The following is a 22187-nucleotide window of genomic DNA, read 5'->3' on the forward strand; positions in this document are numbered from 1 at the left end:
AAGCCTGCAGGAAGGGACGGTAGAGCAGTGGGAGGTGAGGACAAGGGCATCTTCAAGGATTTCTACAGTTGTGTTATACCTGAGTTTAAAACTGTTGTGGCAGACAGTGACTGGGGATCTCCTGGAGCTTTGAGGAGGGGGAAAGCACTTGGGAGTAATACATTTCCTCCATCTTACTTGGTGTAGAGGTACCTGAACTGGATATATTCTATTTCTCTGAATCAGTGCTGTGATCCTTGAAGAGCAGCCCCATATCCCCTACTGGGAAAGGCCAGCAATGCAGAAGTTGCTGGGATCGGCCCAGGAGCTTTGCCTTCACCAGTTCACTGGGAGCTGGTACTTTCAGGTGCCACTCTAGGCCTGATTCCGAGGTCACGCATGGCATGACCTTCTGCTCAGCATTGGCCTTGTTCACTGCTTCACTGCCTGGTCATAGAGTGGCTGTGGCTTTGCAGAGCAGGGGTTCCAAGAGTCTGCAAGGCCATCTTTTGGCTCTTTTGCTACAGCCCTAAAACCTACCAGAGAAGTTTACGATTATTTAGATTTTGCAGCTGTAGCAAGGCTGAGGTAGGTAGAAGAGCGAATCAGAGCCATATGTGGGAGGGAAGGAATTCTGCTAGCAAAAAAGTCTGAGCAAAGGGAGTGGGTGCTAGTTGTGTCTTGTCCTTCTATAAACAAGGTTTGTTGATCTGGCAATTTCTGGCATGGCTGAAATGTTCTTGATGGTCGGGCCTTAAGAATGTGACCCCAAAAAGAATGTGGCCAAAAGCAGGTCACAGCTTTAAACACTGAAGGCTAGTATTTGCCTAGATAAACACTCAGAACAATGGCACCTTACAGTGAAAGTGCAAGAGCTCCCAGTCACCGTGGGCCAGGATACCCCTGTCTGGCTCCTGAGGCCTGTATTGTGAGGTTGCTGGCAGGATCAAGGGCTGCAGTAATGGGGGCCCTGAGTAGGGAGCTGGGAGTGGCTGTGGCCACCCCAGTATTTCATCTCATTCCTCTGTTCTGGAGTCTGATTAGCCAGTTAGGTCAGGAAGGCCAGCAGTCAACAATCTTTTTCTAACCTTAATTCATTCAAGTCAGATTAGCATATTAGTTTTGAGCTGTGGTACTTATTTTTAGTCTTTTGTAGTATAATGGAAAAAATATCAGAAAGCTCAGCTTTTAACTTCAAAGTGTGAAATCAGATGATTATTTGCTTTGTGCTTGGTGAATCATTTTGGGGATTTAGGGGAAACCCTGTTGCTATTCCCTGATATCTTGAGTGCCTGCTTGGTGCTAGGCATCAGTTGGGGAAGAGGGCAGCAGAGCATATGTGGCATCAGACCCCTGCAGTGGACCTCTTCTCTCTCCTTTCCTCTCTGGGCAACCCTTGGCGTTCAGCCTTGACCCGACAGATAATTGACCATTCTGCCCTCACAGTGTAGTCCCAACTTTACCTTTGTACTGAGATGAAGAAGGGGTTGGATAGCCAGAGGAAGTTTGGGGAGTCAGAACGCAACTTTTATTTTCTAGTAAGCACCTACTTGGAAAACACTTATGTAAGTATTTAGTTTATTACCTCTTGTGTTTTATGATTTAGTAATGTATGTAAATCTTAATTGACTATTTTTGTATGAAATTTGGGAAGACTACATGCATAGCAAATGAAGCTTCACACCTAGTACAGGGTAGGTAGTCGGTAAATATACACTGAAGTGTTAACTATTGTTGGGCTCTCTTGAGATAATTGTAATTTACTTTAATTGGGTTCTTGGATGCCACAAGGGTATGCAAATGTAGTACCTCATTCCCACTTGTATTCTGCTGAGTCTGGCCACCCACCTCTCACACTTACTCCCCTACTTCCACCCCACCTCCAAGTCCAGCTGCTGCAGCCAAATGGACAGTTAGGCCTGGTCCTTGTCTTTGGGCTCAGTTTATCCTTTTCCAGCCTCAGTGCCCTACCTGGGCATCGATGATTAGAAGACTGGACCTAAGCCTTATAAGTTTTTTCCGAAGTCTAATTGGTGTGACACGTGAGTAATGTGGGTTTTAAAAAAATATTTATAATTGTAGTAAAATATACATAACGTAAAGTATGCCTTCTTAACCATTACATTTTTAAAAAATTGTGGTAAACAAAACTACATAAAACATAACCATCTTAACTGTTTTAAGTGTGCAGTTGAGTACTGAGTAATGTTTAACAGCAGCATATGGAGTTCAGTGGAGTGTAGAAGGAACTGTTTTTCAGTGAGCTTTATCACATAAGATGTTAAAAATCTACTCAGGCTAAAAACCACGGTCCAGTAGAGAATGGCCTTTCAGCCCTGGCTTCTGAACCTTGTCTTTCTTCCCTTCCTCTAGGATGTGTTTGCACCTGAGTGAGTTTGTACCCAGGTAGAAAGCCTTTACTTCCTTCCTGCCTTTGTTGAGAAAACCAAACCACCGTCAGCAGAAATCATTGCTCTTCTGGGACCTCTGCTTTTCGTATCTGTGATAACTGAGAGTTTCCAAGAGTTTTCCAAGTGAGAAAAGCATTCACATAGGTTTTGTGTTTGATAGACTGTTGAGTAGTGCTTGTTTCTCACAGGTGGTAATTTTTTTCTTCCACATATTTTTACTTTTAAATATCTTGCTGTGTATGTGGCTCTGGACTCTTGGTGGGTTCCCAAGTTCCCTGATGGTGTCTTCGCCAGGCTGCCCCCACACCTCTGATGATACTCCCACAGAACACAGGCCAGAGAGGAACTTGCTTTGTGTCAGGGAAACCTCATCTGCCTCCTGAGCAGTGAACGATTTTAGGGTGACACCTTGCATCTTCACCAGTGACTTGGCTCAACACCTTCCTCATCTGACCCTAAGGTGTGAAAAAGTCCTGTTTTAAACTCAAAGCAGAGCAATCTGCCTGTCTCTTTGGTGTTTGAAGCCCAAGTAAACAATGACTTCACACTATTGTTTTCCATTGTGTTGAGTACATCCTGTTGGCCATCAGATTGAGCAGTTGTAAACTGGTTAACTCTCTAGAATTTTTAGATTAATATTAGACTGACATTTAACATTTACTTTTAACTTCTGAGTGTCTGGACAAAAGCCTTTTTGCTAGATGGAACCTAAAGTGATTATTTCAGTTAGGATTATTCCTTTTGACCATTTAAAACAAGGTCATGGAATTTTATTAGTTTTGTTTTAAGAAGAAAATCCCATTTTCCTTAAGTGTTTTAATTACATCGTGAATGGTAGCAGTTTGACAGTTTAAATACTATTTTTAGGTAATATAGCTATTAGAGATTTAGGGGTTCCTGCGAGTGGTGGGCTGGGCTGCCTGCCTCTGCTTCGTTTTGTATGGCTAATAATGGGTTGAATCCCACAACTTTTCCTTCATTCTTAAAGAATAAAAACTAGTAGGGAGGGCTTCCCTGGTGGCGCAGTGGTTGAGAGTCCGCCTGCCGATGCAGGGGACATGGGGTGAGCCATGGCCGCTGAGCCTGCGCTTCCGGAGCCTGTGCTCCACGGCGGGAGAGGCCACAGCAGTGAGAGGCCCGCGTATCGCAAAAAAAAAAAAACAAAACAAAAACTAGTAGGGAGCCATTCTTTCAGAGTTTTTAGTTAAGATACTTTAAAGTTTCAGTCTCTGTAGGTTTTTCTGCACCTGAGGAAGTGTTAAGTTTACTATAAATTGAGTTAGTGTCGTGTATGCATTTGTTCCTCGCGTTTTTTGAGTGGAAAGTTTTTATTGACTGAGCCTCCTCCATGCATGCGGCACTCATTAGCTCTGGGAGGTAGCCAGTGCTGGAACAGAGCTACTTCTCTCCTGGGGCTGGAATTCCAAAGGGAATCTTCTAGTTCCCAGGGATCCAAGTCTCTCTGGACAGGGTAGGGTCACAAGGCGCTCGCACGCCTTTCCTCTCCCTGCCCCAACCCCAAACGTGCTTCATTTGCATATATATAGGGATTCGTGACAGGAAAGAGCCCGGAAGGATTCTTTCCTCAGATGTCTGGGGTCCTCACCTACCACTGTATAATGCTTTTGAGTCTCTGGTTGTGTCCCTGCCGATTGATCTGGTAAACTTTATTTATTTTTTATAAACTTATTTATTTTATTTGTTTATTTTTGGCTGCGTTGGGTCTTCGTTCAAGCGGGGGCTACTCTTTGTTGCAGTGCGCAGGCTTCTCATTGTGGTGGCTTCTTTTGTTGCGGAGCACGGACTGCAGGCTCTTGGGCTTCAGTAGTTGTGGCTTGCGGGCTCTGGAACGCAGGGCTCAGTAGTTGTGGCGCATGGGCTTAGGTGCTCTGCGGCATGTGGGATCTTCCCGGACCAGGGCTCAAACCCAAATCCCTTGCATTGGCAGGCGGCTTCTCAACCACTGCTCCACCAGGGAAGCCCTGATCTGGTAAACTTTAAATACACCTGCCTCCAGGGCAGATTTTATGTATTTTGTTTTACAAAGAGCGCCACCTTTTAGGCACTGCTGAAAACTTGGCTTTTTATTTCTGCCCATCACTGGAGAGTCTCCAGTATCACAGTTGGAGAAAGGAAGTATGCCCATTTTTCACATTGTATGCCATGGCTTGTTGAGCAGGTGTTCAGAACGCCAGGGGCTTCACCAAGGCTCTGGGAAGGTCCCTCTTCACAGAGTTGGCTTTTGCTGGGGTCTGGAGCAGTGCCGAGCTCAGACTTAGTGGCGGACATTGCACTGGAGACTGGCACAGAGGAATGAGTTACCCATTCCCACTACCCATTTCTCAGCAGGAGAGCTTCAGCAGTGTCAATCAGCCAAACAGTGGTGAGTTCAGCTGAGACATGTTCTTGGGCTACCCTTAGCACTTGCTGGTATTCCAAAGGGTATAATGTGAGTGTGCATGTGCAGTGTTGAAATGAATGGCTGTGTCAGGAAGACTTTTGACATAGTCTTTTCTGTGGTTCCTCAGCACCTTCTCCTCCCACCATCTTCTGGCCACAGGCTCTGTGTGACCATGGTTGAGTGTTACCCCTCTTTAGGCCTTGGTTCTGAAAACTGAGGAGGAGGATCTCTGTAGTGCCTCTATCTCTGGATGACCAAGTGTGTGAGTATGAGACTATGTGGAAAGCCTTCCAGAGGGACGTCCTAATAGTGGTGTTTGGATGCAGCCTGACAAGTTCCTAGCATAGGGAGACGTGACCGTTGTTTATAAGAAGCCAGTATTAGAAAGACACAAGGCTGCTTTTTGCCAGTTTGCAAAAAGATCTTTTCTTCCCAGAACATGGAAAACCAACATATAGCAGCAGTTGGAGTTGTGCCCTGGACAATGCCTGCTTGCTAAATGCAGAGCACTTAGTCATGCCCATGAAACAGATACCCCGTGTCATCATATGTCCACAGATAGCATACTGAGCTTGTGTTCCTGGTAGGACAGGGTGTGTCTCATACTGTTGCTGTTTTCAAATAAGCTGAGAATTTTTAAATGGTGAATCAGATTAGAAAAGCAAAAGATCAACTGGATCTAATAAGTAGAAAAGTAAGTACACAAAAGAGTAAGGGCATCAGAAGAAGATTAAAAAAAAAAAAATGGGGCTTCCCTGGTGGCGCAGTGGTTGAGAGTCCGCCTGCCGATGCAGGGGACATGGGTTCGTGCCCCGGGCCGGGAGGATCCCGCGTGCCGCGGAGCGGCTGGGCCTGTGAGCCATGGCCGCTGAGCCTGCGTGTCTGGAGCCTGTGCTCCGCGGCGGGAGAGGCCACAGCAATGAGAGGCCTGCGGACCGCCAAAAAAAAAAAAAAAAAAAAATGTCCTGTATCCTCTCCATTCATTTATTATGTGTGTGCTTGGCATACGTCAGTGATAGCAACAGGTGCTTTCCTACCCTTCCCTTCTACAACTTAGTCTTGTGGAGTGTTGGTTGAGCTGAGCCATTCATTAAATAATAGTCAATATGTATAAGAAAGGAAAAGTTATAGAAAGTACTGTGCAACAGTAAAGAAAACAATAAAGTTACAATTTAAGATAGTATAAAACAAAAGACCTAGAATATTTAAAAAATTAAGTGATAAACTATAAAAGGAGTACAAAAGCACAGACAATTAAAAAAATGGGAGATATTAAAAAAACAAACAAACAGAAAAGGGCTTGAAGAAAAACCTTAAATTTGGGGCCAGTTTATGATCGGAGGAGAAGACCTCCACACAGATACAGAGAACACCAGGTGTTGAAGAGCTGGGTGTTTCCTTCCTTGCCTTTCCTGGTAGAGGACCTCACAAAGGTCACTGGGAGTTAAGTGGAACTGTTGCCTGCAGGACCTCAGCTTCTAAGTCCGTGATCATTTGGTGTCCCGCTTGAGAAGTGTGGTGCTTAACACTGCTGGCAAGTCTGGTGGGAAAAAGTGTGTTTCATGTTGCTTTAATTTTCTTTCCTTGATTACTAGTGAGGTTGAGCATCTTTTTGTATGTTTATTGCTTTCAGGTTTTCTTTTCTGTGAATTATTTGTTTGTTATCTCTTCAACCCATTTTTACTGTTTTAAGGCACTTGATATATTTTGATAGGGATCCTTTAGCTATCATATGCACTGAAAAAGCTCTCTCCCAGGCTGTGGTTGGTCCTTTTCATTTTCTTTATGGTATCCTTTATTGTACAGAAATTTAAAATTCTAATTCAAATTTATCTTTTTTTTTTTTTAGGTTAAAACATTTTTGGGGAAATAATTGTGGATTCACATGCAGTTGTTAAAAATAATACTGAGAGATCCTGTATGCCCTTTACCCAGTTTCCCCCCATGATAACATCTTAAATAATAGTACAGTATCACAACCAGGATATTGACATTGATACTATCAAAATACAGAACATTTTCATCACCACAAGGATCTGTCACGTTGCCCTTTCATAGCCACATTTTCTCTCATGTCCTAACTTCCTCTTTAATTCCTGGCAACCACTAATCTGTTCTCTGTTTCTATAATTTTGTCACTTCAAGAGTGTTATATAAATGGGGACTTCCCTGATGTTCCAGTGGTTAAGGATCCGAGCTTCCACTGCAGGGGACATGAGTTCAATCCCTGGTCAGGGAAGTAAGATCCTGCATGCTGCTCAGTGTGGCCAAAAAAAATTTTTTTTATAAATTTATTTATTTTTGGCCACGTTGGGTCTTTGTTGCTGTGCGCGGGCTTTCTCTAGTTGAGGCGAGCAGGGGCTACTCTTCGTTGTGGTGCACGGGCTTCTCATTGCGGTGGCTTCCTTGTTGCAGAGCGCAGGCTCTAGGCGTGTGGGCTTCAGTAGTTGTGGGTGCATGGGCTCAGCAGTTTTGGCTTGCAGGCTCTAGAGCGCAGGCTCAGTAGTTGCAGCGCACAGGCTTAGTTGCTCTGCGGCATGTGGGATCTTCCTGGACCAGGGCTCGAACCCGAGACCCCTGCATTGGCAGGCGGATTCTTAACCACTGTGCCAGCAGGGAAGCCCTGTGGCCAAAATTTTAAAATAATTAATTAATTAATTTAAAAATTAATGCTATATAAATGAAATCATATACTGTGTAACCATTTGGGATTAACATTTTTCACACCACATAATTCCCTTGAGGTTCGTCCAAATTGTTGAGTGTGTCAATTCAAAAGTTCATTCCTTTTTATTGCTCACTAGTATTCCATGGTGTATGGATGTACCACAGTTTAACCATTCATCTGTTGAAGGGACATCTAGTTTGTACCATTTGTTGAAAATGGTTGTACCATTTGTTGTACCATTTGTTTCTCCCCCATTTAATTGCTTTGTACCTTTGTCAAAAATCAGTTGAGCATTCTTGTTTAGGTCTATTTCTGGATTCTGTATTCTGTGCCATTGATTTATGTGTTTGTGCCTCCACCAATACAGTCTCTTTTTAAAAAATATTTATTTTCCTTATTTTTTTTTTGGCTTCGTCGGGTCTTAGTTGCAGCACACAGGATCTTTGTTGAGGCATGCAGGATCTTTTTGTTACAGCACGTGGTCTGCTCAGGTTTCTCTAGTTGTGGCACTTGGGCTTCTCTCTAGTTGTGGCATGGGGGCTCCAGGGCACATGGGCTCCAGAGCGCGTGGGATCTGTAGTTTGCGGCACGTGGGCTCTCCCGTTGAGGCACGAGAGCTCAATAGTTGTGGCATGTGGGCTTAGTTGCCCCACGGCATGTGGGATCTTAGTTCCCAAACCAGGGATTGAACGAATATCCCCCACATTGGAAGGTGGATTCTTTAGCACTGGACCACCAGGGAAGTCCCCACCAATACAGTCTTGATTACTTAGCTCTCTAAGTCGATATTAGGTAGAATAATTCCTCTTTATTCTTCTTTTATTTTTTAAAATTTATTTATTTGGTTGTGCCAGGTCTTAGTTGTGGCAGGCAGGCTCCTTAGTTGCAGCTTATGGGCTCCTTAGTTGCGGCTTGCCAGCTCCTTAGTTGTGGCCTGCAAACTCTTAGTTGCGGCATGCATGTGGGATATAGTTCCCTGACCAGGGCTTGAACCCAGGCCCCCTGCACTGGGAGCATGGAGTCTTAACCACTGTGCCACCAGGGAAGTCCCTAATTCCTCTTTATTATTCTTGTTCAAAATTGTTATTGTGTTGAGAAGCTGGAGCTGGTGTATTAAATTTAAGAATATGAAGATTATGACCTGCTGAATGAGGGGGGCACAAGCCATCCACATGAGGTCAGCAGGTAGCTCCCTCAGCATCTGAGCTCCCAGTTTGGGGAAGTGAAAACCATAGGGTCCTTTTGATTGAAGGTGCAGTTCCAATCCACCCACACAAAGGAAGTAAAGTCACAAGGTCTATTACTTACAGATCCCAGAAATAGGGGGGTGGGCAGTGAGCCAGGGGAAGCGCAGTCATCTGTCTCAGGTCACAAGCGAGCAGGAGATAGAGAGCACCTTTTACTTACATGGTGGTCGGGGCAGAGGTCCCTTATTTTTCAGGGGCTCAACTCTAAGTGGATATTTTAAAAGATGCCCCAGGAAAAGCAAAGTGGGAATTTATGGTGGGAATCTTAAGCTCAGATCCTTATTGCAGTGTCCAGACTCTGGGAAATGCCTAGGCAGCAAATCAAAATAGTTGTTTTCTCATCACAGCGATTTTATTTTATTTTATTTTTAACATCTTTATTGGAGCATAATTGCTTCACGATGCTGCATTAGCCTCTGCAGCACAACAAAGTGAATCAGCTGCATGCATACACACATCCCCATATCCCCTCCCACCCTCCCTATCCCACCCCTGTAAGTGGTCACAAAGTACTGAGGTGATCTCCCTGTGCTATGCAGCTGCTTCCCACTAGCTATCTATTTTACATTTGGTAGTCATCACAGCTATTGTAGTTCCTTTGCCTTTCCATATAAATTTTTCTAAATTAATTAGTTAATTATTTTGGTTACATTGGGTCTTCATTGCTGCACGCGGGCTTTCTTTAGTTGTGGCAAGTGGGGGCTACTCTTTGTTGTGGTGTGCCGGCTTCTCATTGTGGTGGCTTCTCTTGTTGCAGAGCACGGGCTCTAGGTGCGCAGGCTTCAGTAGTTGTGGCATGCGGGCTCAGTAGTTGTGGCTCACGGGCTTAGCTGCTCCGCGGCATGTGGGGTCTTCCTGGACAGGGATCAAACCTGTGTCCCCTGCACTGGCAGACAGATTCTTAACCACTGTGCCACCAGGGAAGTCCTAATATAAATTTTAGAATAATCTTGTCTATATATACAAAAATTCTTACTGGGATTTTGATAGGAATTACGTTAAACCTTGAATTAGTTTTCTAGGGCTGCTGTAAAAAATTACTACAACTTTAGTGGCTTAGAATAACACACACAATTATTCTCTCATAGTTCTGGAGATCAGAAGTCTAAAATTAAGGTGTTAGCAAGAGCTGTGCTCCTTTTGTGGACTCTGGAGAAGAATCTATTCCTTGTCTCCTCTAGCTTCTGGTGGCTGCCACTATTCTTTGGCATTCCTTGGCTTATGGCCACATCACTCCAGTCTGTGCCTCAGGCTTCACATCCCCTTCTCCATCGGTGTGTGTGTATAATCTCTCTCTGCATCTCTCTTATAATGAGAATTGTGATTGGATTTATAATCATCTCCCCAGGTCAAGATTCTTAATTTAATCACACCTGCAAAGACTTTCCTTGTAAAGTACATTTGCACATTTTAGGGATTATGACCTGATATCTTTGGGCGGCCATTATTTAGCCTATTACAAACCTGTATATCAATTTGGGGAGAATTGACATCTTTACTGTGTTGAGCTTTCCAATCCATTAACACAGTATGTCTTTCCATTTGTTTAGATCTTTGATTTCTTTCACCAGTGTTGTATGGTTTTCAGCATACAAATTCTGTACATGTTTTGTTAGATTTACACCTAGATATTTCATTTTTAAAGCAATTTAAATGGTATTATCTTTTAAATTTGGTGTCTGCATGTTCATTTCTAGCATACAGAAATACAGTTGAGGGGCTTCCCTGGTGGCGCAGTGGTTGAGAGTCTGCCTGCCGATGCAGGGGACACGAGTGTCCCGGTCCGGGAAGATCCCACATGCCGCGGAGCGGCTAGGCCTGTGAGCCACGGCCACTGAGCCTGCGCGTCCGGAGCCTGTGCTCCACAACGGGAGAGGCCACAACAGTGAGAGGCCCGCGTACCGCAAAAAAAAATATATATATATGTGTAACTGAATAACTTGGTTGTACAGCAGAAATTAACACAACATTGTAAGTCAACTATATTTCATTAAAAAAAAACACTTGCAGAATGAAACAATGGCAGTAGGTGTGAAGAGTTCTTTGAACATGTGAAGTGTTACTCTCATTCTTTAGGGTACTGTGATCTGGTCAAGCCCAGCAGTCTAGTATCATGCATCTGGTGACCCTCCTTCAGACGCATCTTGCATTCATGGTGGATTTGGAGAGAAGTGTCAAAGTGTGGAATTGTTGGGCTGAAGATGTTCTGGAGATCCTCACCATGCCTCAGGCCGCAAAAAAAAAAAAAAAGAAATACAGTTGATTTTTAAAAAAAAATAAATTTATTTATTATTTATTTATTGGCTGAGTTTGGTCCTTCTTGCTACGTGTGAGCTTTCTCTAGTTGTGGCGAGTGGGGGCTACTCTTTGTTGCGGTGCGTGGGCTTCTCATTTTGGTGGCTTCTCTTGTTGCTGAGCACGGGCTCTAGGCATGCGGGCTTCAGCAGTTGTGACTTGTGGGCTCTAGAGCGCAGGCTCAGTAGTTGTGGCGCATGGGCTTAGTTGTTCCGCGGCATGTGGGATCTTCCTGGACCAGGGCTTGAACCCGTGTCCCCTGCATTGGCAGGAGGATTCTTAACCACTGTGCCACCAGGGAAGCCCTACAACTGATTTTTGTATGTTTGTTTTATATCCTGTGGCCTTGCCAAACTTACTTATTAGTTCTAGGAGTTTGTTTTGTGGATTCCTTGGGATTTTCTACATAGACAATTATGTTATCTGCAAGTAGGGAGAGTTTTATTTTTTTAACTTTATTTATTTTTGGCTGTGTTGGGTCTTTGTTGCTGTGTGTGGGCTTTTTCTAGTTGCGGAGAGCAGGGGCTACTCTTTGTTGCGGTACACGGGCTTCTCATTGCGGTGGCTTCTCTTGTCGCGGAGCATGGGCTCTAGGTGCGTGGGCTTTAGTAGTTGCAGCACACAGGCTCAGTAGTTGTGTCATGAGGGCCCCAGAGCACGTGGGCTTCAGTAGTTGTGGCATGTGGGCCCAGTAGTTGTGGCTCGCGGGCTCTGGAGCGTGGGCTCAGTAGTTGTGACACATGGTTTTATTTTTAAGTCCCTACAGTTTTATTTATTCCTTTACCATCTACATGCCTTTTGTTTCCTTTTCTTGCCTTATTACACTGGCTAGAACTTCCAGCACTATGTCAAATAAGAGTGGTAGGGGACTTCCCTGGTGGTGCACTGGTTGAGAATCCACCTGCCAATGCAGGGGACACGGGTTAGATCCCTGGTCCAGGAAGATCCCACATGCTGTGGAGCAGCTAAGCCCGTGTGTCACAACTGCTGAGCCCGCTCTCTAGAGCCCGCAAGCCACAACTGTGCTGCAGTTACTGAGCTTGCATGCTGCAATTACTGAAGCCTATAGCCAGCGCTCCACAGCAAGGGAAGCCACCGCAATGAGAAGCCTGTGCACTGCAACAAAGAGCAGCCCCCCTCACCGCAACTAGAGAAAGCCCATGGACAGCAACAAAGACCCAACGCAGCCAAAAAAAAAAAACCAAAATAAACCAGTGGTGAGAGCAGACATCCTTGCCTTGTTTCTGATCTTAAGGAGAAAGCATTCAGTCTATCACCATTAGATGCTCTTTATCAAATTGAGAAAGTTGTCCTCTGTTCCTGTGTTTCTGAGAGTGTTTATCGTGACTGGGTGTTGAATTTTGTTAGGTACTTTTTCTGCATTAATTAATATGATCATGTGATTTTTGTTCTTTAGTCTGTTAATATGGTTGATTGATTTTCAAATATTGAACTGGCCTTGCACCCTGAAATAAGTGCTACGTGGTTATGGTATATAATTCTTTTTATATATTGCTAAATTCTGTTTCTTAATGTTTTGTTAAAAATTTTGTGTCTGTTCATCTGCATTTTCTTTTCTGTTTTTTTTTTTGGTATTTGATGTTGGTGTCAGGGTAATGTTAGCTTCATAAAATGAATAGGCAAGTGTTTCTTCCTTCTACTTTCTGGAAAAGACTTTGTAGAATTGGTGTTAATTCTTTAAATATTTGGTAGAATTTATTAGTGAAGCTGTCTGGGCCTAGAGATTTCTTTTTGTGGGAGTTTTTAAATTATAAATTTTTTAAATTACAAATTTTGAGGAATTGGTCTGTTTCATTTGAATTATCAAAATCTGTGAGTTATTTGGTAGTATTTCCTTATTATCCTTTTTGACGTCTGCAGGATCTGTAGTGATATCCCGTCTCAGTCCTGATATTGGTAATTTGTTTATAGAGATTTGTCAATTTTATTAATCTTTTCAAAGAACCAGTTTTTTTTTTTTATTGAGTTTTTTCTGTTGTTTTCAATTTTATTGATTTCTGTGCTTTACTATTTCCTTCCTTCTGCTTGCTTTTGGTTTATTTTGCTCTTTTTTTTTTTTTCCTGAGATTATTGATGTGGGAGCATAGATTATTGGTTTGATACTTTTCCTTCTTTTTCTAGTGGTTTCAGTGCTGTAAATTCACCCCTAAGAGCTGCTTTAGCTGTGTTCCACAAATTTTAGTATAACCCCACAAATGTATATTTAGTTCAGTGTAACATTTTATTTCCCTTGAGGCTTCCTCTCTGACACAGGAATTATTTAGAAGTACATTGTATAGTTTTCAAGCCTTTGGAGATTTTCTTACTATGCTTGTGTTACTGATTTCTAATTTGATTCCATTGGGGTTGGAGAACATTTCAGTATTATTTCAGTTCCTTTAAATTTGTTGAGAGTTTTTTCATGGCCCTAGATGTGATCTCTCAGGGTATATGTTCTGTGGACATTTGAAAAGAATATATGTTCTGTTGTCAGGTGGAGTGCTCCATAAATGTTGATTAAATCATATTGATTGATAGCATGTTTTAGTTCTTTTGTACCCTTGGTGATTTTCTTTCTAGTTGTTCTATCATTTGTTGAGAGAGTGATGTTGACATTTCCAACTAGAATTGTTGATTTGTTTATTTTTCCTTTCAGTTCTATCAGTTTTTGCTTCTCATGGTTCTGCAACTCTGTTGTTTGGTGCATATACATTTAGGATTAGTATTCTTGATGGATTGACCCTTTTATCATTATATAATGTACCTCTCTGTCTTTGATAATTTTCTTTGTTCTTCAGTCTACTTTATCTGATATAAATACAGTTCCTCTTGCTTTCTTTTAATTGTTTGCATGATATAGCTTTTCCCATCCTTTTCCTTTCTACCTATCTTTTTCATCTTGGTGTTGTCATCTGTTGATTATCTTTTTTTCATTCAGTTTGGGATCTTCTTGGTTCTTGGCACGATGAGTGATTTTTCAGCATTTTTTTTGGGTGGGGGGAGCTGTACCGCATGGCTTGCAGGATCTTAATTCCTTGACCCAGGGATTGAACCTGGGCCTATGGCAGTGAAAGCACCAAGTCCTAACCGCTGGACTGCCAGGGAATTCCCATGATGAGTGATTTTTGATTGAAACTTGAACATTTTTGTATTTTGTTCTGAAACTCTAGCTTCTGTTTTAGCTGGCTTTTGTTTGACACTTGTCTGGCAGAGGAAGGGTAGAGGAGGCACTGCCTGATTACTGGGAAGCTTAGGTAGAAGCCCAGGTTCCCCACTCAGCCTTTGTTGACACCTGAAGGCAGGTGAAGTCCTTGTTACTGCTGGTTGAGGGTGGGAGTTCTAGTTCCCTAGGCCTCGCGACTGCTGAGCAATGGTTAAAGTTCTGACTCTCCACCAGTCTTCCTCTGACACCATCCCAGCAGGGATGGGGAGAGAGGCTCCTTCTTATTGCTTCGGTGGGAATATAGAAATCCAGGTTCCCCATGTGGTTTCCACTGACACCAAGGAGCTGGAGGTAGAGGGTGGTGCATTGTTACTAGCCAGTGAGGATGAAAGTCCCAGCTCCCTCCCCAGTGGAGATATTAGGGTGCCTTGTTACAGCCTCATGAGGGTGGAAGTCTTGGTTCCCCACTTGGCCTTTGTGGTCGGCATGGGTGGGAGTGGGGCCACAGTTTTTTCTGCAGTGTTTTGCTAGAATAGAGCTGTTACTGTCTAAATGTTTTATGTCTTGCTAGGTTACTCCCTTCTTGCTCCTTTGGATAAAGAGAGCAGACTTTTGTTAGGACGTTTTTTGTTTCATCTGTTGGCATTACTGGGTTGCCAGCTTCTTCAGCTCCCAATTCTGATATACATGAGGCAAAAGAAAATCCAAGGAACTCACTGCTGTGTCATTCCTTGAATCCTGGGGTCCCTAGCTGCTCTGCCTTCTTCTCTTGACTGTTTAAGAGTCTCATGTTTATTTTATATATATAATATCTAGGATTTTCCCTTGTATTTAGTGGGAAACTAAGAAGTACATCTATTTCATCTTCCTAGAGGTGAAAGTCCAATGGTCTTTTTCTTTTTTGTGTTTTTTGTTATCTTTTAAAAATGAAATCCTGCCTTATTCTGACATTCTGCTATATTCTAAACATTTTAAAGTTCTGCTTTTTACATTTATGTATCTAAGCCACCTGGGATTTATCTTGTTTTTGATGGAGAAGTGACAGAAGAACCTAATTGGTTTTTTTCTACATAGATAGCCACTTGTCCTGGTGCCTTTGAACAGCTTCTTTGCAAGCAGGTTTTGGGCTCTCCCTCTGGCTCCACAGTCCAGTGTCTACTCTGCCCCGATTGTGACACTGCCTTAAATACAGTAGCTTTGTGATAAGTCTTGGTTTGGTAGGATAGGACTCCCAGCCCTCAAAATTGTTTTACTTTCTTGGGTTTTGTCTCTGTCTCATGACTTTTAGTTCAAAAACAAAATAAGAACAGGAATAATGAAGTCAATAGCAAAAAAAACCTTTTGGCATTGGCTTGGATTTGCATTGACTTTAGAGTACGCTTTTTCAGTGGCCTTGTTTTCTTCAGCAATTTTATTTACTTTGCATTACCCAGGTCAAAAAATATCACGTGGCTCCTCAACAGCTTGGCTCAGGGCAGGGCTTCATCATTTTCCAGAATGGGAAATTGCTTGTGATGGCTGTGGCCACCTGTGGGCACCCAGAAAGTCCCACAGTGCATCTGTGTGGCTGCCAGCCTTAGGGCAGGGTCATGAGCTGCTTGAAGCTGGTGTGGGGGAGAGGGGACAATGTGCAGGGTTTTAGTCACTGTTGGGGGTGGGGGGCAAGAGAGTTCAAATAAGTTTCGTTCACTAGCACTGAGTTTGCAAATATATGCAATATGTGCGGTGTGAGAAGTGGGTGGTTGCCACACTTCTCTGTGCAAATACTTGGCTTTTCAATTTTTTTCAAAAGTATTTTTTTAAGACTTACTAATTGTAATATTTGGCACATTGTTTTGTCTATATATGCATGCACGTGGGCTTTTTTTCCCCTTGGACCATTTCAAAGTGAGTTGTAGAGATTTTTGATACTTCATCCCTAAATACTTCAAAATTGAGGACAATCTGTTATCGAGCCACACCACCATCATCTCACCTAAGAAAATTAACAATAAATCTAATCTCCAGCCCACATGCACAATTCCTCAGTTATCCCTTTGAGAGCTGGTCTTGTGTGTTTTTTGTTTTTAAAGTAAATCCAACACAAATGAACCTATATATGAAACAGAAATAGAATCAGGGACATAGAGAATAGACTGGTTACCAAGGGGGTGCGGGGTAAGAGAGGGTTGGATTAGGAGTTTGGAATTAGCAGATGCAAACTGGTACATATAGAATGGATAAACAAGGCCCTACTGTATAGCACAGGTAACTATATTCAGTATCCTGTGATAAACCATAATGAAAAAGAATATGGAAAAGAATGTACATATATGTATAACTGAGTCACTTTGCTGTACAACAGTAATTAGCACAACATTGTAATTCAACTATACTTCAATAAAAAATAAATTAAAAAAAAAAGTAAATCCAGGGTCCAGTCAAGATGTACACACTGCATCTGGTTGCAGTCTTTAAATCTAGAATAGTCCCCTTGTATTTAGAGGCATCAGATTTGGAAAGACCAGACCAGTTATCTTGTAGAAGGTCCCACATTCTAGATTTGTCTGATTGTATCTTCATGGCCCTGTGTTTCCTATGAACTAGAAGTTAGTTCTAGAGCAGCACTACCCAACAGAAATATAATGTGATCCACATATGTCATTTAATATTTTCCAGTAGTCACATGAAATAAAAACAAGTAGGTGGAATTAATTTTAATAATATATTTAATATTTTTATTATGTACTATTTATTAATATTTAATTTATTTATTTAGGCTATGCCAGGTCTTAGTTGCAGCCTACAGACTTCTTAGTTGCGGCATGCAGACTCTTAGTTATGGCACGCATGCAGGATCTAGTTCCCCGACCAGGGATCGAACCCTGGCCCCCTGCATTGGGAGCACAGAGTCTTACCCACTGGACCACTAGGGAAGTCCCCAACATTCCTTTTTTATACTTAGTTTTCAGAATCCACGGTGTGCTTTGTACTTAATGGACCAGCCACATTTCCAGTGTTCAGTAGCCACATGTAGCTGGTGGCTCTGTACTGGACAGTGCAGGGTGAGACTTGATCCAACTCAGAGTAGATATTTTTGGCAGGAACACTTAGGGGGTAGTAACTGCCTGTGCTCAACTTTGAAATCATGGAAGTTGCTGAAGTCTGAGTCTACTCTTCTTCTTTTTCAGGCTTTGGGTGCTCTGGGATGGAGCAGGTGTGGAGAGGCTGAGGACCCAGTTCTGGGACCACGTCACTTGCTTCCTTTCTTAGACTATCTGCTTGAGCAGACTTGAGCCCGGAATGAGGATGTCTGTGGCCCTCTCGCTGCTGCTCCCCCTCTGGGGGAGGACCTTTCTCCTTCTGCTATCTGTGGCTGTGACTCAGTCCCGCTGGCCCAGTGAGCCTTCGGAGGCCATCAGGGACTGGGAGAACCAGCTTGAGGCGTCCATGCACTCAGTACTCTCAGACCTCCATGAGGCTGTTCCCACGGTGGTTGGCCTTCCTGATGGCACCGCTGTCGTCGGACGCTCATTTCGAGTGACCATTCCAACAGATTTAATTGCCTCCAATGGAGAAGTCATCAAGGTGAGACTGGATATAAACTGTAAATGAGGAATAATTCTCATCTTCCATTTTAGTTTTGATTTTAGTGTTAATTTTAGGTTTTTTTAGTTTTTTAGTTTAGGTTTAGTTTTTCAATTTTCCAGGAATTCTGAGCTCCGTTCTTCCAGGACCTGCTAAATGTTCCTTAAGAGAGGAACAGCCACTGACGTTCACTAGAGGGTCCCCATATATCTCAGAATAGCATCCTAAACCTTTATTCTTGCTCCCATTTTGAGGGTGTCACCATTAAAAAGCTTTTACATATGTACTCTGGAAGATCTTTTGGTGATCAAGTTAGGGATTTGATGGAAGGGCCTGTGTATAGGAAATGGTCTGCTTTCATTAACCATGGGATTAAACCCAAGAAATATGGAACTTTTAAATGCTTTGAACCTATTTTTTAAAAATAAGGTATAAGTAAATATTGGAGTTTTGCTTTGCTTTGGTGTTCTATGTTTACTAATGTATTTGGTCACTTAAGAACCAAAATTAGTACTTAAATTTCAGCCTCGCCTCATCTCCTTTTGGGGAGGCAACCCAGAAAACAAGGGGATCTGAGATCTTTGTAACTGAAGAGTGTCTTGTCCAACCCAGGGTGGAAATTAGTTGAAACAGGAAGCTTTTGTGGGAAGAAGTACCATCCATTTGTCTGGGGTTGTGGGACCTTGGAATTTCCCCTACTTCCTGATTGAGTTTGCATGGGAGCCATGTGGGTGGGTGGGGTGTACTCCTCAAGCTATGAACATCTCCTAGAGCAGATGTCAGCACACCTTTTCTTAAAAAAGCCAGATAGTATTTTTTTGGCTTTGCTGGCCATATGGTTTCTGTTGCAACTCCTCAACTTTGCCAGTGTAGTATGAAAGTAGCCATAGACAATATGCAAGCGAATGGACATGGCTCTGTTCCAATAAAACTTTTTTAAAAATAAATTTATTTATTTATTTAATTTATTTTTGGCTGCATTGGGTCTTTGTTGCTGCACACGGGCTTTTCTCTATTTGCGGCGATCAGGGCTACTCTTCGTTGTGGTGTGTGGGCTTATTGCTGTGGCTTCTCTTGTTTAGGCGCATGGGCTTCGGTAGTTGTGGCACACGGGCTCAGTAGTTGTGGCTTGTGGGTTCTAGAGCGCAGTAGCACAGGCTTAGTTGTTCCATAGCATGTGGTATCTTCCCGGGCCAGGGCTGGAACCTGTGTCTCCTGCATTGGCAGGCGGATTCTTAACTACTGTGCCACCAGGGAAGCCCCCAATAAAACTTTACTTTTAAAAAACTTTACTGAAACTGAAATTTTAATTTCATGTGATTTTCACATGTCAAGAAATACTATATCTTCTTTTGATTTTTTTTTTTCCCCTCACTCATTTAAAAATTGCAAAAAACATGTTTAGCTCATGGGCTGTACAAAGACGGGTGGCAGCCCAGATCGAACCCGCGTCCCCTGCATTGGAAGACAGATTCTTTACCACTGGACCACTGGGGAAGTCCCATGGCCACAGTTTTCTTTTTTTTTTAGTAAATTTATTTTATTTTATTTTATTTATTTACTTTTGGCTGCATTGGGTCTTCGTTGCTGAGCGCAGGCTTTCTCTAGTTGCGGCGAGCGGGGGCTACTCGTCGTTGTGGTGTGTGGGCTTCTTGTTGCGGAGCACGGGCTCTAGGCGCTCGGGCTTCAGTAGTTGTGGCTTGTGGGCTCTAGAGCACAGGCTCAGTAGTTGTGGTACACGGGCTTAGTTGCTCTACAGCATGTGGGATCTTCCCGGACCAGGGCTCGAACCCGTGCCCCCTGCATTGGCAGGCAGATTCTTAACCACTGTACCACCAGGGAAGTCCTCATGGCCATAGTTTTCTAACCCTTGGCCTACAGCATTCTTTCCCCAGAGGTGTGGCTTGAATATGAATTAAAAATATTCCAAGGTCTGTACTTTGTTATGGTAGTTTTTTTTTAACATCTTTATTGGAGTATAATTGCTTTACAGTGGTGTGTTAGTTTCTGCTTTACAACAAAATGAATCAGTTATATATATACATATGTTCCCATATCTCTTCCCTCTTGCGTCTCCCTCCCTCCCACCCTCCCTATCCCACCCCTCCAGGTGGTCACAAAGCACCGAGCTGATCTCCCTGTGCTATGCGGCTGCTTCCCACTAGCTATCTACCTTACGTTTGGTAGTGTATATATGTCCATGCCTCTCTCTCGCTTTGTCACAGTTTACCCTTCCCCCTCCCCATATCCTCAAGTCCATTCTCTAGTAAGTCTGTGTCTTTATTCCTGTTTCACCCCTAGGTTCTTCATGACATTTTTTTTCTTAAATTCCATATATATGTGTTAGCATACGGTATTTGTCTCTCTCTTTCTGACTTACTTCACTCTGTATGACAGACTCTAGGTCTATCCACCTCATTACAAATAGCTCAATTTCGTTTCTTTTTATGGCTGAGTAATATTCCATATTGTATATATTGTATATATATATACATATTGTATATATACATATTGTATATATATTGTATATATGTGCCACATATTGTATATATATTGTATATATGTGCCACATCTTCTTTATCCATTCATCCGATGATGGACACTTAGGTTGTTTCCATCTCCAGGCTATTGTAAATAGAGCTGCAATGAACATTTTGGTACATGACTCTTTTTTTTTTTTTTTTTCCAGTACGCGGGCCTCTCACTGTTGTGGCCTCTCCCGTTGCGGAGCACAGGCTCCGGATGCGCAGGCTCAGCGGCCATGGCTCATGGGCCCAGCCGCTCCGCAGCATGTGGGATCTTCCCGGACCGGGGCACAAACCCGCGTCCCCTGCATCGGCAGGCGGACTCTCAACCACTGTGCCACCAGGGAAGCCCTACATGACTCTTTTTGAATTATGGTTTTCTCAGGGTATATGCCCGGTAGTGGGATTGCTGTGTCATATGGTAGTTCTATTTGTAGTTTTTTAAGGAACCTCCATACTGTTCTCCACGGTGGCTGTATCAATTTACATTCCCACCAACAGTGCAAGAGGGTTCCGTTTTCTCCACACCCTCTCCAGCATTTATCGTTTCTAGATTTTGTGTGTGTGTGTGGTATGTGGGCCTCTCACTGCTGTGGCCTCTCCCGTTGCGGAGCACAGGCTCCGGACACGCAGGCTCAGTGGCCATGGCTCACTGGTCTAGCCGCTCTGCGGCATGTGGGATCTTCCCGGACCGGGGCACAAACCCGTGTCCCCTGCATCGGCAGGGGGACTCTCAACCACTGCGCCACCAGGGAAGCCCTGTTATGGTAGTTTTTAATATCTGTTTTGCACTTAGATTTCTACATACACATAGTGTTCTGGCTATTTATTGGTATGTTTAAAGCATAAGAACATAGTGGTTTGAAACGGCCAATTTGTTTTGCTCACAATTTTGTGGCCAAGAATTCAGGGATTTAGAGCTCATCTGGGAATCTCATCTCTGCTGCACATGGCACTAGCTAGAGTGGCTCACCTGGGCCTGGAGGATCTACTTCCAAGGTGGCTCATTCATGGCTGGCAAGTTGGTTCTGCCTGTTGGCAGGAGCTTTCCTGGGACTGCTGATCAAGGTCCTTGGTTTCTCTCCATGTAGACCTTTCCACAGATACCTGGATTTCGTCACAGTACAATAGCTGGGTTCCAAGATTGAGTATTCCAAGATACAGGAAGTGGAAGCTGCCAATCTCTTAAGGCCTGGGCTTGGAAACTCGCACAGTGACACTTCCTTTGTACTCCATTGGTCAAAGCACACCCAGGCTCCGATGAGTCTTTACCAACTTGCCTCTCTCTGACCCATAAACCCCAGGCATCTAGATTAGAAATGGTCACAAATTCCATGCCACTCTTCTCATTGAGAAGTGTGTCTATACCCCTTTCCCTTGAATCTGGGCAGACCCACTCCTTGCCTGACCCTCCTTGTGTTCTCTTCGTTTTCCTTTTTGACCCCCTCTCTTTAGCTCATGGCTTGTTCTTAGGGTGGCCTTGTGTTCTCAGAGGTGGTCATACTTCCGAAGATCCTGTCTCAGTTCCATGGAGCTCTTTCTAGTTTGTAGAGTCTTTGAGAAAGATTTCCATGTAATCTTCAAAAAACCCCAGTAAGCCAGTTTCTAGTTTATTAGATGAAAAATGGCGTTTTTGGAGGTACATTTCTTACCCAGCATCAAATTTCATCTTCTGAATATCCAAACCCTGTAGTGATTACCCTTGTTCCAGTGGCCACTGGAATGTTGTACATGGATTAGTCTTGACCAAAGGTGCCTTGAGTCGATACAGTGAGCTGAGTATTTGCTGTATCTGGCAGAGGGACATTTAACAGGCTTATTCACTGGGGGAGCAAAGAGATTTTACTAGGAAAACAGGATTTTATCTGAGCATATCTATCTGTGGAAAGCACACCATTTAGTAGATGATTAGCCTGTAGAAAAACAGGTGA

At 43.2% G+C, this 22187-nt stretch overlaps 1 protein-coding gene across 3 annotated transcripts in view; it reads left to right on the plus strand.

Moving 5' to 3' along the window:
* Positions 1-22187, plus strand: part of DAG1 (dystroglycan 1) — a 64851-nt gene that overhangs the window by 28223 nt on the left and 14441 nt on the right. For all 3 annotated transcript variants that reach the window (XM_007446208.1, XM_007446207.1, XM_007446209.1), the window contains exon 2: positions 17335-17731. In XM_007446208.1, coding sequence (XP_007446270.1) covers positions 17447-17731 — 285 coding nt within the window. In that variant the 5' untranslated portion in view covers positions 17335-17446. The remainder of the gene's footprint in view (positions 1-17334; positions 17732-22187) is intronic.

This window comes from Lipotes vexillifer, unplaced genomic scaffold, assembly GCF_000442215.2.
Source record: "Lipotes vexillifer unplaced genomic scaffold, Lipotes_vexillifer_v1.1 scaffold491, whole genome shotgun sequence".
NCBI classification, from domain to species: Eukaryota; Metazoa; Chordata; class Mammalia; order Artiodactyla; family Lipotidae; genus Lipotes; species Lipotes vexillifer.